Source organism: Accipiter gentilis, chromosome 29 (assembly GCF_929443795.1).
Source record: "Accipiter gentilis chromosome 29, bAccGen1.1, whole genome shotgun sequence".
In the NCBI taxonomy this organism is placed as follows: domain Eukaryota; kingdom Metazoa; phylum Chordata; class Aves; order Accipitriformes; family Accipitridae; genus Astur; species Astur gentilis.
Window position 1 is genome coordinate 11,618,906 of NC_064908.1, and position 19,066 is coordinate 11,637,971.

At 43.2% G+C, this 19,066-nt stretch overlaps 1 protein-coding gene across 4 annotated transcripts in view; it reads right to left on the minus strand.

Moving 5' to 3' along the window:
* The window catches only part of TNC (tenascin C), a 74,812-nt gene that overhangs the window by 31,548 nt on the left and 24,198 nt on the right, over positions 1-19,066 (minus strand). For all 4 annotated transcript variants that reach the window (XM_049832470.1, XM_049832467.1, XM_049832468.1 and 1 more), the window contains exons 2-10: positions 16,659-17,251; positions 14,390-15,703; positions 12,373-12,636; positions 11,406-11,521; positions 11,156-11,312; positions 10,309-10,578; positions 8,958-9,143; positions 8,124-8,213; positions 7,142-7,405 (exon numbers count right to left, since the gene is read on the minus strand). In XM_049832470.1, coding sequence (XP_049688427.1) covers positions 7,142-7,405; positions 8,124-8,213; positions 8,958-9,143; positions 10,309-10,578; positions 11,156-11,312; positions 11,406-11,521; positions 12,373-12,636; positions 14,390-15,703; positions 16,659-17,121 — 3,124 coding nt within the window. In that variant the 5' untranslated portion in view covers positions 17,122-17,251. The remainder of the gene's footprint in view (positions 1-7,141; positions 7,406-8,123; positions 8,214-8,957; positions 9,144-10,308; positions 10,579-11,155; positions 11,313-11,405; positions 11,522-12,372; positions 12,637-14,389; positions 15,704-16,658; positions 17,252-19,066) is intronic.

The following is a 19,066-nucleotide window of genomic DNA, read 5'->3' on the forward strand; positions in this document are numbered from 1 at the left end:
CAATAAGAGTTTTATCCCGTGCAAAAGGAAGAAAGAGAATAAACAACCAAGAAGAAATGCATCACTCACAAAGCCTAGCATTTCTGCAGTGGAACAGCAGTACGAAAATGAAGTTCTGTATTTCAAAGCAGAAAAGGAACATATGGCTAATGAATCCATAGAAAATACCTGTAGTAGCTAGGGCTTCCAGGGACCAAGAGAGCTGACCTTGAGTGCTTCCATGGAGGTTAATCTGGTATTGTGTGCCAGCTGAGAGATTGGTAATCTCTGTTTCTCGATGGTTTCCCGGCAAAAAGATTTCCTGTGTTCTGTTTAAACTGGACAGGTCTTTCAGAGTGATAAAGAACTGATCAAATACCTCATCCTGTGCTGCCCAAGATAGGGTGAAACTACTGAAAGTCCTGTGTGTTATATTAAGGTCATGAAGAGCACCAGTGGCTTCTGAGATGGGAAGGTCAGTGGGCACCAAAAGCAGAGCATGAGAATCAGTGCCAGGGTTTGTTAAATAACTTAGCTCTGTAGGTGCAGGACTGGTAGGATTAAATGACGTTTCATTGATTGATTGTCCGGGTGTTGTGACTAGATGTGCTAAACAGAGGTAAATTACAAGTTAAAATTTCCTGATAATAAACCCCCAAATATACCAACAGACAGCTAACATCTGCTACAAAACAGTTTGTGTGCTTTGCATTAAAGAGGTCTAAGAACAGAGAAAACAGATGGGTACTTCTTTTTTGGAGACTGAATCCAGGCCACAAGCAAAGGTAGCATCATCAAGTATAACATGGTTCTTACGCCACCATGCTTACTCGCAGATCCAGAGCAACAACCATTAAACACAGAGATGAGCTGAAATGCTTCCAGCAGAGAAACGGGCACATCCTCAGTAGATGTAAATCAGTACACTTTGATTCCCTCCAAAGAACTTTGCTAATTTACTCTGGTGAGGATTTGAACCCTAAGTCTCTCAAACATGCCTTTTACCTTTGCTACAGCACATCAGTTATTGCTTCTGATACAAACCATAAGCGGAATGCATGCCAAATATCACAAACATATCCAAATCCAGACTGAGAAATCAGCCACAGCAGAAGCATGCTAAATCTCATCCTATCCAATCAAAAATAGGCTTGGAGGAGTTATCCATCTGGATACATGCAGAATTTTCAAAAAAGGGGGAGACACACAGAGACATCCTTACCTAAAAACTAGGACAGAAAGAACTTGAGCAATCTTTCTTTAAAGAGATCCAAAGGAACAGAAGGGAAAAGGACTTGGCCTTCAACATGCTGAATGATCTGTGAATATATCCTGTAGCACAGTCAGATTCTGAAAATCTGAGAACTGTGGAGATCACGGAGAATGTGTTTCTGATCACAGCTGCAAGGCAACAGGCAGGTGATTTTTCTGACATGCAGAATTATCTCCTCATTAGTGGAAACCCACATCATTTCACACCTCAATGACTTCCTTGCTTTCATGCTCCACTTGCATTCAATTAAGGGAGAGCAAGTCATCTACCACCATCAATCAGATCAGCACAAATACGTATTCAGGATTCAGTGTCTGTCTCCAAATTCACACATGTATCAGAAAAAGCAAGTTTTCAGAGGAGAAAGATCAATTTAAAATATTTTCAAATAAATGCAGAAATGTTATCTTGGAAGTACACTCTCAGGACAAACACAAATGTAATAACATTGTTTTCTGCTCACCTCCAGGAAGGAGAGAAACCTGTGAGGCAAACAGTGATTTATATTTACATATATCATTGATATTCTTGACTTAGGTAAGGGCCCCCCTTAAATAACCAGGCCCTACATATGCTGCAGCCTGAAGACAGCCATGTTGCCATCGCACCAGCACACCTGCAATGGTAACAACTAGCATAATTCCCTCTTTCTTAGTAAACCAACTGTCAGAACCATTATCTGACTGCACCAGACTTGCAGAGCTCATGTAACAAAGCAGGAAGGCATGCAGTATGGAATCTTTAGCCTTCTGCAACTCTCGACTGCCTGTGCACAATTATATGCTAACCAGCTCTTTCCTATTCTGGGAACGGGCAAAAAACTATGGCATCAAGCAAGTACGCTGATATTTGTTCAGCCTTAAGGTTGCCTGTTTAGCATGCATAGTGATAGCTGAGCTTTACTGTGGAGTATTTCTGCAGAAGACAAGCACAGATAGAGTGAACAGACCAGCGGGGAGGAAAGGGCAGCAGTACATTACACAGGTACAGCTCCATGCTGTGGATGGTCCCACTGGGAAACTGCCATGCACTCTGAATTGGAAACCAAGGAAAAAACATCCAAAAATACAAAGGAAAAAGAAAAAAGCGGGGCTGGCATTATGGTCCTTATATACCGAAGATCCGTGAGAAAACCCTGTGCAATAGTAGTCAAAACTGGCTTCTCATTTTCTCTCATTTTACTTGACCAGCCCTACTGACATTTCTCCCAGATTCCTGCCAGTAATAATAAAACCACACAAGGACTTGGTTACTCTAATCTGAATGGGAAATACAGCAGCAGTTCAACTGTGTTATACAAAAACTGAGGGACCAACCACCTAAGTGGCATTTTAATTCAGAATTTTGCTGTCACAAGTGGATTAATTTTATTGTGCCAGTTTTGACAACTACATGGAAGGCTGTCGTGCACAGATTGTCTCGTGGGGCACATGTAATTATATGTAGTTACATTACCTCTGATTTTTTTTCAGACCTAATTCTGAATATTACCTTGGGTTTAATGACTTGACTCCACAAATGACTTTGTGGATGAGAAAGAGTGGTCTACTCTCTACACACAGATATAAACACACATATACCCCACATTAAGTTCATGTGTCATAGAGGAATATGTGGCTTTGTGAACAAACAGCAGATAGAAAAATGAAAATTATATGAATACATGGAAAATACTCTAATACCACAGACAGCATCAGTGCTCATTGTTTAACAGAATACTATAACAGAAAAAGGAAAATTTGGAAAACAATCGAACTGTAGGACAACAAGACCAATGGAGTTCAGACACTTGACTTAGCAATGAGGGGAATAGATGGGGAGAAGAGAAAGAGAGCTCTAGGAGCCCTAGGTGGGTGGATGACAGCCAGATAGAATGATTCACGGTGGCAAGATGAATGAATAGTAGATGCCAAAGAGCTGAAAGATATGTAGAAGGGAAACTGGATGGACAGCAAACACACGCTCTTTCTCAGACTGGAACACTTCTCAACATCATTCTCTTAGTAAAATCTTCAGGCTGAATATGGCCTAAATATGTCTATACGGCTGTTGCTAGCCTTTTCAGGAATTCCATTGTAATGCTTCATTGGCGATTTTACTAAAAAGAATGTTAATGTCCTGCCAGGACATTTCCCCAGTTCCTTGGGATGGAGCAAACAATATTCTGTATTATTTCTTGCTTCTGTCTCTTGGATTTTATATAAGATTTGCCAAGAGGGCTATCAGCCAGTTTCACTGTGGAGTGTCTCATCAGCTTGAGCACACTGTAAGACATGATGGCCTATCAAGGTATTTGCAATCTTTTCAGACCCCTTTGGCTAAATGGCTTTCCCCTCTCCCAAACCAGCTGATTCAACTGGGCTTACAGTGCCTGTGCACCTCTGAATTTCATAAAGCAAGCATTGCAATATATCACAAGGCAGAAATACTACAGTAGTTACCACTAAAAATCCTCATGGTGAAGTCAGGTTCCAGGTACTCCCAGCAAAGGAATCAGCTGAAGAAATGGACAATCTGTACTGGCAAATTTAGTTTCCCAGTGGTCAGCACTGCTTTTTTCCAACGAACTAGTTCACCTAATCATTCTTCCTAATGTTCCTTTGAGTTTGTATAAAAAAGGGTGGTGCAATCTAAGATGGGAGAAGCCGGGAGAGGAAGAGGGACTGACACACAACACAGACAAGGGTCTTTGGTGAACAGCATAAATCTTCTTAAAAACATTCAACAGAATGGAAAAGTTACTTCTCCAAGCCATGCTCCTATGTGCAAGTCAATTCCAGAAGCAAGACAGTATCACATCCACAATTCATCAACAGTTGCTGCACAATCTAGGTCCTTCAGCAGAGGAATTTGAAGTTGGCGCTTGGTTTCTCTAATGTCCACTCATTTATCTCCAGAGGCCTCTCGTGCCTGGTGTATTACCATCTGTCCTCCTCCAGGACCCACATTGTGCTATGCAGGCAGGGTTCCAGAACCAGAGCAAGAAAGAACAAAGCTGCAGTCTGACTGCTCAACTTCCTCAGAGCTGGTTTACGTGCTCACCCTAGAGACTAGTTGTTAGTCTGATGCAACATTCTCAAGACATGCTGCCAGAAAGGTCCCTCCAACTAGTAAAATGGCTCATTTTCTTTTATTTCTGAAGTGGTTCTAAACCACAACCTTTGTGCGATGCTGGGTGGGACCTCTAACAAATCAGTAGCACCCTAGTTTGCGATACCTTCGTTAATAACAGAAAGGAGGTACCTGTTGTAGCCACAGCTTCCAGAGGAGAAGAGCGCTGTTCTCCAGCCAATCCATACACCTTGATTTTATAGGAAGTGTTAGCTCGGAGGCCGTCAATCACAGCACCTAGGGATTCTCTGGGCAGGAAGATTTCTGCAGGGGGCCCAGCTGCCAATGACACTTCCTTGTACTCCACCACAAAACTACTGTAGATGCCTGTATTCGCATACCATGAGACACTAAAGCTGTGGTCTGTTACCCTTGAGACTACAAGGTCCCTCAGTGCATCTTCCTGCATCCCTGAGGCCTCTGGAGCAAGAAAGCTCCCAGAGCCAGAAAGCTCCTCTGGGTCAGGAGTCATTGCCTGCATTAGGGTTAGACTATATAGAGCTACAAAGAAACAAACAAGCAAATGGCAGTGTGAAATATTTGGTCTTTCCTTTTCAGCAAAACAAAATAACATTTAGCAAACTGTTCACTTTATAAACTTGACCACCTCTTGAATGCAGAATCACGGACATCAGTTAAAAAAAAAAAACTTTGTCACTTGAGCTGCAGTTCATCCATATGAAGAGACAGACGCAACAGAAGGCTGCCATCCTATGCTATGGAAGATTTTGTGACATCTCTACCTGCCGGCAGAGAAGCCTGACTGAACCATCAAGAGGCTGGGAAGAATATAAGATGAAAAACTGGCAATCTGGAGAAGCAAAGGAAACTCTGAAAATAAAAACTCTCAGCCCTTCTGCAGTCCCTGGCTCCCTTGTTCATCAGGGATGGCACATGCCCCTGTAAACAGCAGGACTGCCTTCTCCACCCACCAAGAAGAGCTAGTCCAGTCCTAGCTGTGCTACTGGCATTTTCCAGTTCAGTCATTCCTCTGTCTCCCTGCTTGCTCCAAGTACTCTCCCCAGCAGTGCAATGGACCTGAGGTCCCCCATAGCTCTGCAAGAGAGGGTAGAACAACAAGTTTGTCTGGCTTAGCCTGAGGACTTCAGGACCTCCCAAGTACTGGGAACGCGGATAAAAAGGACTGACTTCAGGGTGGATGCAAAAGTAAACTGAAGAAGAGACCTCTTGTCTTATACCCCACAGGCTTACAGAGCATTTCTGCTTCCCCATGCTTATGTGTTTGGATTTGTCCATCCCTACACAGGAGGAAGGTCACAGAGACAGGTTATGTCAACTACTGCTGTTGCTTCTAAGGAGCCCACTGCAGAGAACTCTTTGTTTACTGGCTGCTCTGAGTAAAGACTTAAAACAAATACACTGGCCAGATGAATGTATTTATAAAAAAAAACCCAAAACCAAACCAGGAAAAAGAAGCCACCTTGTGAGACTTTGGAAGCTGGTGCTGGAAAGACCAGACTGTGAAATTCCACAGCATGTTGTTTCTGCCTTTTCACTGTCTATGCATACTTCTTTTGAGACCACTCAGTCTTCAGACAGATGGGGAAACAGATAACTTTGGAAAAATCAAAGCCTGCTCACTCCTGCCACATAAACCTTCAGCTTCATTTTGTATGTGTGTGCCTCAAGGCTTCCTCATTTTTCCCTATATTGGTCACAGACCTGACTTATGCATCAAACAAATAATTTTGTACTGATGGTTTTCTGTAGTTTACACCATACTATATAACTCTCTGCTGTCCTGGATTACTTGATTCTATAAAGCATTCAGAGGTTCTGCTAGCATGAACACTACCAAGGAATATGAAACCAGTTTTGATCAGTTAAGCTCTATAGTTATTAATTTGTAAAATCCAGAACTTCTTGCATGTGTTTACCTCATAGATGGTCTTTTGGGGAGAAAAGGATAAACACCTTTCTATCTGCTAAGGACAATAACTGTAGCCCAGCTGATTCTGATTTCAATGTCTCTGCTTACTTATAGCAGTTAAGACTTCACCTCACAGGATTCAGCCTGAAGGCATGCGAAGATTCAGGATTTCTTTGTGTTCTATACCGAGATGTAATTAGCTTTGAGTCAAAATGTCTCACAAAGAATAAAATCTTGTTCAATAAGTAGTCCACAGATACTGGTTAATTGGAGTGGTTTGTACAAAAATGAGATGGCAGAAATGGACCCCTTCTTTGTAGACAAACATAACAGTCACGGTATCCAATGGAAACGGTGACTGTGACCAAATTTGTGGTGGTAGCCTTTCTCGCTTTTGGATGAGAAAACTGGAAAAGGGCAACATCAGAGCCCTGTTGACCCTGCTGAAACATGATGGGTGGCAGCATGCTGTGAAGAGAATTCATTAGGCAGAAACAAGCAATGTTAAACACATTCTTGTTGCTCTTCCTCTTAGTTTTTGGCTGTAGAAAACAAAACAAGATGTAATGCACAAAAAAGCAACCTCATTTAAAACAAAAGATGAGGTCTGCATTTCCTGCAGGACAAATAGCTGCGTTCTTTGTGAGTCTTCTCAAAGGATAAGCAAGAAATCATTGAGAACATGGAGCTAAACACAGTAGGTAGGGAAATATACAGCTATCCCTCAGTTAAGTCTATCATGCTAGACAGAGCTAAGTCTGCTCTGCAGGCAGTTGATGTTTTAAGGCAGTTCCCCAGACATGGCTTACAAAACCAGGGAAGTTGTACTTGGGCTAGTCATTGCCCAATGACCTGGTGCACGGCACTTATCAAAAGCTGTTACTCACCAGTCGAACCCTTGACAGTTGTGGGTTTGCTCTTGTGTCGGCCTTTCTCTGCCACCAGACTAATGGTGTATTCTGTCCCTGCATCCAATCCTCGCAGGATAAAAGAGGTGCTGTCCACGGGGATCTCCACTTCATTCTTCCTTCCAGAGGTGCTAACGTAAATGAGGCGATAACGATCAAACTTGGCCACTGGTCTTCTCCAGCGAAGGGATAAGGTGGTTTCAGTGGGGTCACTGACTTCCAAGTCCTTGGGGTTATCGAGATCTACAGGTTAAAAAAGCAAAGTTGAGGTGTCTCTGAACTGCCTTGGGACAGTTCTTCAGGCATTTGTAGACAGAGTAACATCTATACTGGGTCTCTAGCAACAGATCAGAGTCTCATCCACCTTTTGGAGCTTTTGAAGCCCCATTGCTTGATATAGATAGAGGATGATGAAGTTCTCTTTTACAGATGAAGCACACTAGAACAAATTTCCCCCACTTACACTCACTTCAGCAGGCACTGCATGGAGGAGAGGCAGAATTTAAGCCTTCAGAGAATCTACCTAGGAAAAGGCGGATATTGTGAGAAAAATCCTGGATTTGAAAGGCAGTCAGGACTATTGCAACCACTGAGGTTGCTCTCTTTGTCAGATAAACCTTTTGGCCATAACTACCATTCCTGCCAGAAACCCTTACAATTAGAGGATGGGCAGAGTGATCAGTGTAAGCATAATTACCATTAAGGATCTCACCTGGAGATGAAATTCCCAGAACACTAAGAGATCCTCATACAGGAAAAGGAAGCCAGATTCAGAGGTCAAGATCTTTGGGGAAATGTTTTTAGTTTCACTTGAGGGTAAACGTCCCATTGGTACCAACATGAAATCAAGAACTTTCTGAAGTATTTCTTACAGCATTACTTGGAAATGACAGAAACATCAGAGTGGCTCCACCTGACTTGCTGCTTCCTCCAGAGCACAAAGGGGGATCAAGCTACTCACCAGTGCCAGCATTAATGGTAGCAGGAGCACTTTCCCTGTCCTGTCTCACTGCTGTCACTCCAATGCCATATTCAGTTCCAGGCCTCAGACCTAAGAGATGAGGAGTAGAACTATGAGTTCCTGTCCATGGAATGTGTCTGCAGGCATTTATTTAAATAAGGAAGCCTGAATATATGCAAGGTAAGATATATGCTTTCTTGTGTACGCAGAGAATCAAGGTTTCAGTTGACCCTCCAGCTGACCTGATGTTAATAAATCTTTTTACATGTACATGCCAAAGGATAAAGATTACAGCTGACTGAGATTGCATTTTGGACACTGCAAATGCATAATCAGAGATAGCTTCTACTTTCAAGAGAATGCAATATAGTTACTTCTGCCAAAGAAAAGCAGGAAGACATCCATGTGACATGGAGAAAGTACCGTTATCTAGCCTTGCGGGCTTGTAAGGCAACTTGCAGGTACACAGAAAAGTTGCAGACTGGCATCAGTAAATACCATCCCTAGCACATGCAAAAGCCTTTTGAACTCAGGCATGTGAAACCATCTCCACAAAGACATGTAGCTACCTAGAACTCAGGGAACGGACTAACAGGATTCAGAGATGCACATGAAAGTGAAATGGCTACATACCTTCTGTTAGCTAGTTATCCATCTGCAGGCGTGTAAATATATATCACATCTATTTTAATTGAATTGCTTGTACTCAAAATGCATAACCTCTGCTTGTACCTCTTATGTATAGTGACCAGAAGGGCATTTTTGCACTATGTTACTGTGGTCTAGGGTGATGGCAGTGGCATGACATTAACAACAATCTCTCCATTCCCCTACCTGTGAGCGTAGCTCTGGTTGTTGCCTGGTTGCCCTTTGGCACTGTGATCTCAGCATGGTCTCCACCAGAGATGGGAGCAAACTTAATTCGATAGTTATCAATATTTGCATGGCTGTTCTTCCACTCCAAAGTAATGCTATTGTCTGTCTGTGACACCCGCTTCAGGTTTCTTGGCGCATCCAAGTCTGTAATCAATCAAACAAACAAACAAAAAAAAAATAGGAATCATTCTCTTCTGACAGCAGTTTCTTATAACAGTACTTTTTAGAAGGTGAAATGATCCATAAAGCTGAAGTTAAGTTTACTTTCACATGACACCACTATGTTCTTAACTACATCAAGCAGATTTCTTTTAGCATGAAATGGAGAGTTTGCTAGCTTTGGGGTAAACATCAGTGGAAGAAATTCAACTTTCATCTCCTGAGACAAAAATAAAATTTTCAATTTTAGTAGTTATTTTTTATTACAAAATAGGCTTCTGGAAAAACTTACTTTGATGAAAATACTAGTTTTCCTTTATAAGTACCTCAGCTTTCAAAAGGAAAAAGGCTGCTAAGAAAAAAAGAATTGATCATCTCTAGAATTCCTGTTCAGTAAATATCTTGCATTCATGGCTGCAAATAACTCGTAAGTCTCAAAACAAAAAGTATTATGTAGAAATTCAATGGGCTTTCACTGTTCACACCTATAGCAGACTCAAATCCTGCTCTGAATGAACAACTACATTTTAGGATGAAAAGGGAGGTAATTCTCTGTAAATGGTAATTCTACCATTTACTCAGCTCCCTTAATGCATTAAACCTTCATAACATGCTAAAGGACCGACACTTTCATACAGTATTCCCAGGATCACTAAGGAGCAAAGTAATTTGTAAAAGCATGACAGAAAACATTTGCAGAACTGAACAAGGAAAAAAAGCAGTTCTCTGCTAATCTGTTATGCATTTAGACAAACAGAAATAAGGTCTTAGATGAAACAGGAACCATGGAAGATATTCAGGTCAGCAGACAGACAAGTAATCCAGATGAATTTTTTTCCTGAAGTAGAGATTTAGGGTATCATGAGCAAAAGCTTCTGAGAGACTTAATAATATAATTCCCATTTTCAAAATACATTTAGGTACTTGGGGGGGGGTGTGGGGGGGTGTGTGTGTCTAAATATTTTGTTGAGCCAGTAAGGTATATAAGGCACAGAAAACATTCTCCACTTTCATGTATCTCTGTAACAGTGCTGATTCTGTGTTGATGCAGTAACTGTCAACTCAAGAAACATGAGGCAAATAGTACAGGAAGATTGACGGTGATTGCATTACCCTCCCAGAAGTTTGGATTGGTAGCCAAGCCTCTTACCTGTGACAAAGACTTCTTTCATGGGGTCGCTTTCCATGTCACCTCGACGAGAGATGAGCGTCACTTCATACTCTGTGTGAGGCCTCAGGTTTCCAATACAATATTGGTTTTCATCTTCAGAGAGGTCAATGGTTGTCCTGTCCCCTGGAATATCCTTAGGGCCATAAGTGAGCTCTATGCCTTCAATTTCAGCCAGGGGTTTGGACCACGTGATAAGAGCTGTGGTGTCTGTGACATCTTTTGCCTCAATCTGGCTAGGGGCATCAAGCTCTGTTACAAAAAAAGACAATGTTTTTTAAAGAAATCTTGCCAGAAAACTCATACACATTCCTGTGCTTTTAACTGCTCATTCAGAGCAACATTAAAATGAGTGGCTTCTACCAACTGAAGCTTATCTTCATTCACTTTCTTCCTTTACTTTCTATAGCTGTAGAAGAAAGTCCCAAATGGAGTCAATTCATCAGAAGCAAATTCATCAAAATTTATTAACATCAGAAGCTGCCAAAAGAAAGACAAGCAGGAACCCTAAGAGGTTCTCCATCTGCACAATAGAAACTCTCCTTTAAATAATTTCTTCATGCAAACATCACCAGGGTGAAAGAAATTCTATTTCCTGTTGTACATTTTTGCTACCTTCTAGCTAAACATAAATTTCCTTTTCTTTTTCAAACAGGTAATTCAGAAAGGAATTAATTTCTCCTCATGTATTCTTCATTAGCAGCTCCACTGCCCTCCTACCAATTCACAGTATAGAGCTTGGCTTTCTCTTTGTTTAAAAACTCCCTAGGCTACACCAAACAGCAGTTGTTTTATTGGTGGCACTACACCAAATACAGGTTGTGCTTACTTGTGGTTATCACTCTGGATAGTCCTGGTCCTCTGGTATTGTTTTTCACTATATGAAGGGATACATTATACTGTTGCCCTGGTGCCAAACCTGGCTGCATATAAGATGTCTCTGGCCTTTTCAAGCTGCTGGTTATATCTCCATTATCATCCTTTTTCTGTAACACATGGAACAATCAGTTAGTAGAAACAAAAAATCCAGGATCTTTCACTTATATATGGCCTCTATACAAGAAACACTGCTTCCTTACCATATTACGGAAGACTAGCTCCCAGCCATCAAATGAAAAGTTCAGAGGATCCCACTCTACCTGGACGGATGTTTCTCTAACAGATTTGAATTTCAGACCTTCTGGAGCAGGCAGATCTGTGACACAAAAAAAAGGATATCATTACATAAGCAACAAGTTCCCATAAAGAGGGCACTGGGGTTGGGACATCTTTCCACCACTATAAATATCTACCATGTAGGTATCTGCATCTGGGATGTTTAACGCTTCCTCACAGCCAGTTATTCTGTCTTTGGAGAGACATTCTTCTGACCTGTTTTAGATGTCACCTTAGAGTAAAATGAATTTTGCCCTAGAAATCTGGTTTTTTCCCCTCTTGAAAGAAGCCTAGTATGGACATTTGAAGTTATGACATGAATCCTGCCCCAGGTCTCTCAAAATGAGCACAACAGAAGTCAAAGAACATCTTTTGAAGCTGGGATGTTTAGATGTAACTGTGGTGTGCACAATATAAAAAGGAAGATGAACAACAAATGAACAGACAGGCAGATAGAAGGTAAGCTGTGGTAAAACACACTGAAGATGCAAAACAAATACAACCTCTATTTTAGTCAAAACAGTCTGAATCCCAGTGATTTCATATTGCTTTTTTACATGCTGCTACATTTTTATATTTTTTCAGGAAGCATTACCAGATTTTGAAAATGTACCTTATTATGAAGAAGGCAAGGGTCTTAATTTACAAAGACCCCATGATATTCACTGGGAGGCACTGCAGAGAGCAGAAGAGCTAGTGAACTGTACTTTTAACAGAGTCACTGGTAGTGGAAAAGAATAGAAAATGAAAGTGTAGAAGGCTGTCTTTGTCCAGAACAGAAGATTAGTTGAAAGAGAAAATACATAAGAAATAATACCCCCCAAAAGGGATGCAAATAAATACATACTACGGAACAGACAAAAGAATGAATACAGGGAATATTAAACTCACATGTTGCTACTCTGGCACTGACTGGAATACTCTTCTTGTTTTTAAGGATTGCAAAGACACGGATAAAGTATTCTACACCTGGCTCCAGTTCATGAATAGTGGCGGCTGTCTGGTTTCCTGGCACAGTGAACTGCATATCTAAGCCACCACTGCTGGTAGGGACGTAGGTGATGAGGTACTCATTGACGAGATTCTCATGCTTCCATTCCAGATTTACAGTTTTATCTGTTACGTTTGTCACAGTCAGCTCAGTTGGAGGAGACACTAGGAAAGGAAAAAAAAACAAAACACACTTATAAGAAGTTTTCAAGGCTCAGAAAATAATGACTTGCCCAGTTTCACATTTTCCCAGAAGCAGTTTATAAGAATCATCTAAGAAACAGGGAATGGGGAAGCCATGTCACACAATTAGCCACTTGAAGAAAGGAATGTTCAGCTGATGAAGACTACAGACATTTCCAAAGGTCACGGGCCAACTTCTACTCTCACACTTGCACACAACCTATGTTCCAGCCCCTCCTCTCGTGGCTACCGCACAAGACTACTATAGCTGGGTCCCTAGGGGTTCAGATGTTTAATTCAACTGCCAGCAACACATGATTTTATAGCTGGAAGTCCTGGGGTTTGCACAGATTTTCCAAAGTAAAATAAAACATGATTATTTTTGTGAATACTTTCAATAGATTACTCCACATTTGCACATGCACGAGCACAAAATGTGGCTTAGCAGTTTTCCAGAAGGAGGAGATGAAAAATGGGAATTTCTTTTCAAGGGTATTCATTGTCCTTTATAATGTTCCCAACCCCAAAGTACTCTTTGATTACTCTACAAAGATTTTAGTTCCAAAATTTCTCCCCTGGGATCTACTAAAGAAAACTACCTCATTTATAGCGTAATGCCTGTCATTATCTAGCTGCCAAAATTTTCTATCAATTTCCATAGAGTCAGTGGTACTGGGAAACTAAGCATGTGGCTTTATAGCTGTTTCCACTCCAGCTGATTCCATGATTCTACTCTAAGCTTTTGTGAGATCTAACATATACACACACATATACATACACACATATATATATATGTATATATAAAATCAAGTTTTACTTTAGTTAGAAAAAATCTATTCGGCCAACTGAGAGATAGTCAAGGCCCCTGTAATAATCCTGAAAGCTTGCACTGCTATATTTGCAACATCTGGCATTTCCATTGTGACAGTTGTCTCATACAGATCACTCAGATAGGACAATGTTATTTTCTGTGTGTGCCTTGCCTCCACAACACCCTCTGCCTACACCAGGGTTCCAGCTCAGAGATCTACCTTCAAAGCAAAGCCTCTGAGCGGGTGGGGTCTGTCATTGTATATTGTCAGTGCTGTGTGTTTCATTTTCAGCTCCTGCAATAGTGATGGCATTGTAAATGCAACCCCCTTTCTTATTGATCCAGCCTGAGACTGGAAACCAGAACCTGTCTGTAAGAAACATTTGATACCCAGGCTCTTCATTCATGGACATTCATTATCTACATTATCTCATTTCTGCAAAGCCTCATTCTTTAGTCAAAATTTGGCCCATATTCTTTAGACCAATCCTGCTGAATACCCAGTAAGAAGATTCAGCATACATCTCCCTCTTCTCCATAGCTAGAACAGTTTTTTTCAGATACTATAAGAAACTGAAAGATCATGGTGACAAATCCCAGCCAGTGCTACCTACAGCTCCAGTGACATTGTGGTGGGAGCAAAATTGGAGATAACAAATGGATTGCATCACCATTATCAGCCTGTTGGGTTGCTGACTACCAAAAGTGACCAGCAACTGCTACACTGTATAGCCCTGAAAAGTAAGGGAGACCAAGAGCTTGCTACTGGTGGTGTTACTGCTCTGATTCAGCTGTTTGAACTATTATAAAGAAGAGTGACAACAGGGCTCAGCTAAGGGAAAGGTTCACAGAGCCTCCAGGCCTGCTGGATGGACACAGGGAATTACCCAGGGGAAGCAGTTCAAAAGGGACATCGCAACCTACCGTCGGAGCAGTCATCCCCCATGTAACCATCCTCACAGACACACCGTCCATCGATGCAGCGGCCCACATTGTTGCAGTCATTGGGGCAGGACTGTTCACGGCAGTCCTCCCCTGTGAAGCCCTCATGGCACACACAGCGCCCATCAACGCAGCGCCCGCGCTGGTGGCAGTCGTTGGGGCAGGACAGCTCGCCACAGTCCTCCCCCGTGAAGCCGTTGTCACACTCACAGCGCCCCTGCACGCAGCGCCCACGGTTGTGGCAGTCTTCGGGGCACCGCAGCTCCGCACAGTCCTCCCCTGTGTACCCCTCGTCACACACACACTGCCCATTGACACAAAGCCCATGGTTGTTGCAATCGTTGGGGCACCGCAGCTCGCCGCAGTCGTCCCCGATGAATCCCTCGTGGCACACGCACTGCCCGTTGACACAACGCCCGCGGTTGTTGCAGTCACTGGGGCACCGCAGCTCCCCGCAGTCCTCCCCAATGAATCCTTCGTGGCACACACACTGCCCGTTGACGCAGCGCCCGCGGTTGTGACAGTCATTGGGGCACCGCAGCTCCCCGCAGTCCTCGCCCAGGTACCCCTCCTGGCAGACGCAGCGCCCGCCCACGCAGCGTCCACGGCTGTGGCAGTCCTTCGGGCACCTCTTCTCACTGCAGTCATCCCCCACGAAGCCCTCGTAGCAGACGCACAGCCCGTTCTCACAGCGCCCGTTGCCGTTGCAGTTGTTTGGGCAGGTCAGCTCCCCGCAGTCCTCCCCGGTGAAGCCCTCCTCACAGAAGCAGGTCCCGTTGACGCAGCGCCCGCGGTCGAAGCAGTCATTGGGACAGATGAGCTCGCTGCAGTCCTCGCCGGTGTAGCCCTCGTCGCAGACGCACTCGTTGTCCACACAGCGCCCGCGGTTGTGGCAGTTGCTGGGGCAGAGGGGCTCGCTGCAGTCCTCGCCGGTGAAGCCCTCGTGGCACACGCACCGGCCGCTCATGCATCTCCCATGCACGCTGCACCCCTGGGAGCAGAGCTCTTCGCTGCAGTCTGTGCCTGTGTACCCCTCAAAGCACACGCAAACCCCGTCCATGCACTTGCCTTGGTCGTTACAGTCAGAAGGGCAGGTGGCCTGGCTGCAGTCCTCACCAGTGAAGCCGTCATTGCAGATGCATTTGCCCTGGACGCAGAGGCCCCGGTTGAAGCAGTTACGGGGGCAGTCCGGTTCAGAGCAGTTGGGGCCTTTCCAGCCAGGCTCACAAACGCAGCCGCAGATCTCGATGCTGTAGTTGCCGTGTCCACTGCAATAGGGTGTTGTGTCCAGGCGACCTGTATCAATGATCCAGAACACTCATTAGTCCCCTTGGCTCTGGGATGCATTAGGCCAGTGTGCCACACACGACTTAAAAGGGGTCCGATTTTCCTAGCTCCCTACAGGACATAATTTCCAGAATCACCAAAGCTTTTAAATGAGAATACCTCCTTCTTTCTCCAGTGAGATTTAGTTTACCAGGAACACTTTAATTTGCACTAATATCAGGGAAGAGCCCCTGCCAACTACTTGGTAAATGAGCATGCTGGATTCCTCTGCCCTTCTCAAAATCCCTCTTCCACTGACTGAGCAGCTTTACTGACTGCTTCATTAGGGCATGCACCATGAAGCATTATTCACCAATTCATTGCAGAACAGAAAAAGCCAGGCAGCATGCTATATCATCAACTGTGAGACCGGCTCTGTGCTTGGAGGGACAGATCACTACTGAGAAGACCTGTGTTTTCTCTCTTGTATGACCAGTCCTTTACCTCAGTTTAAAAAACAGCTGGAAGGATACCTTTTTTCCCCCTTCCCTAACTATTTGTACTTGTCTATTGCCTTATGTCCTGCTGTATTTTTATTGGTTTCTATTAAAGAAAACCTGGAAACGAAAACAGTTACATTGGCAGCTTCCTCAAGGGGACAAAATGTGGAGCCAAGAGCTTGGACTGTATGAGTTTTAATCTTAACTCCAACACAGATTGTCACCATGCCCAGGTGCCATATATGCTCAATGCCACAGCTATATGGCGTCCGAGGCAGACTTCCGACCCACAGATTCATAAAACTGCAAAACTGTGAATGAATGTATCTTGCAAGCTGGCCAAATACATTCCCAGTTTTGATTACATTTCAAATTCAACAGGTTGACTTTTGCTCATTCTTGAAACAGATTTGAGTATCTACTTTAAACAAGATCTACAGCCAGCACAAGAATTTCCCCAAGAGCAGTTCCCCAGTTCATCTTACCTTCGACTGCCTGGGGATTAGGACAGCATCCAGCCCCGCTGGCACACTGCTCCCGTAGGGAGGATACCAGCCCCTCCAGTTCCTCTAGTCTGCTCAGCAGATCCTTAATGTCTGGGGCAGCTGCACAGCCACAGGCCCGGCGGGGAATGTTAATACGGTGCGTGAAGACAATCTGGTTCTCCTCATTCACTGTGTGCTCCTCGTAATTCTTGATGGGCTCAATTTCTGCCTTCAGATCTGCATCACCGCTTGCTGTATCCAGGTCCACCGAGCAAAGGGAGCCAACAGGCAACTTAATGTTGTAGACATGGTTAAAAACCACAGGCTGATTATCCTCTGGCAAGGTCACGTTTAGCCCAGTCTCCCGCTTGTGCCGGATAATTCGCTTGATGAGTCCACCATTGACATGCTGGTACAGCAAAGCTAAGATCGCACAGGCCAAAACCTGGGTGGGGAGTCCCATTGCTGTGCTCAGGTCTTCTTCAGAGCTGATGGAGTCTTATATAAATTTGGCCTTTGTAGTCTGGGGCAGAAATTGGAGAGCCAGTTCAAACCAAGTTGGATGTCCTTTCCTTTCCTGGCACACTTATTACCTGAAAGATGAAGGAGCGGTGTAAGGGACGAACCGCAGGTACACCACCCAAAAAAAGGCCTATGGCACTGAATGCGTGCTGGCTTCCTTAAAGAACATGGCTGGGGTGCCACTGAATGTATGATCTCACTTCACCCAAGCTGCTGAGCTTGCTCTCATATATAATAACATTGCATTACCTTGTTTTCCAGGATCTCAGTATGCTTGTGAACAAAATGTCACAAGACACAGATCTTGAAGGAAGCTACTATAATTTCTGATTTAGAGCAAGTATAGTGGAGTATGGAAGGTTTAACTGCCTGAAGCAGAAGACCAGGGCAAAGAAGCCTGCTGATTCTCATCTCAGCTGAAAATACTACTTTCAGACAGAGACAGGTAAAATAAATATATGTTGTGTTATGATTCAACTAATGTTAAAAGGCTCTATTTCCTTCACCCATCAGTCCACTGCTTGAAGGTTACTGAAGGCTGGATCATTTAAGAAACTCAAGGCATTGTCAAAAGGTGTATCAACACTACTAAGCTCATGGCAGCCCTTTTCCATATGCTTTAAATTATTCCAATTGCTTGGGAATCTGAACTCCAGGGTTTGGAGCCCAATAGTAAGTTTCACTATACTGATGATTTGTCTACAGCATGAAGATAAATGGAGCTCTCTGGAGAACACTGCAGGCTGAAGGTTCTGGTATCAGTGCTTATATCATAGCTAGCAATATTTTAGCATAGAAGTAGTGAGGCACAACAGAAGATGAGACTCCAACAAGGGAGACACACAGTAAGAAACAGCAATAGAAATACACGTGTGCGCACACATGCACACAAAAAAAGGGAGAGGAAGAGAAGGAAAAGAAATCCTTTGATGATTGAGGTCCTTCAAGAGAAAAAGCTTTACATCAATACAGGTGTAAAACCATCTTTTTAGCAACCAATACACCTTTTCACTAGGCAACATTTCCCATTGCCTGATCTTTCATCAGCTATAATACAATAGCTTAGCCATGATTACAAGCACCTGGCTGGGCTGTACTAGCTCTTCCTGAAACTAATTCTTTTCAATTAGCTTCAATATTTCCTCTTCCTCCTCAGTCTGTACCAGTTCCTTTCAAATGATATCAACCAGGGGAGCTGAAAGACATCTGCTGACTTCCATGCAGAATCAACCCTTCAGCATGTAGACTGAGAACCAAAAGCAGCTAATGGACTCACTAAACAAGCGCACCAAATAAATGTCATCTTAGCATTTGTTTTTCTTTCTACTCCCAGAAAAGCTTGGTTAAATGGTTAGGTCAGTGACTGTGCTTTCACTAGTTGTAAACTAATGAAATGCCAGTAGTGGAGGAAACAGCAATTTATTCTCTAAACACTACTATTTTGATGATAATTCATTTGTCAGATGAGAGGCTAGGTTATTCCACCCTCCTGCTTCCCCAAAGTGTAGAGATCATTTTTCCCCATGCTACCCCAGCTGCTTTTGTGAAAGAATGACAATAATACATCAGACACTTTACTGAAGTTAGGGTTTTTGTAGACAATGTTGAGCTCACAAAGAGTGAACTTCACCCCTTTTTATTGGGGAATAAATCAGAAGTAAACAAGCAGCAGTGGAGGCTTTTTTTCTTGTAATGAAAAAGCATTCAGCTTTAAGCCATTTCTAACACTTACCCCATTTGTTCAAATATGTCTGCAACCCCTGTCTGCACCAGAAGAGATCACAAGGTAGCTAATAAAGAATAACAGAGACAGACATGGTCCAGATCTCATTTGTGTCTCAGGCCAATCCCTAAATTGGGTTGCCAATTCATGAAACATGTTCAGG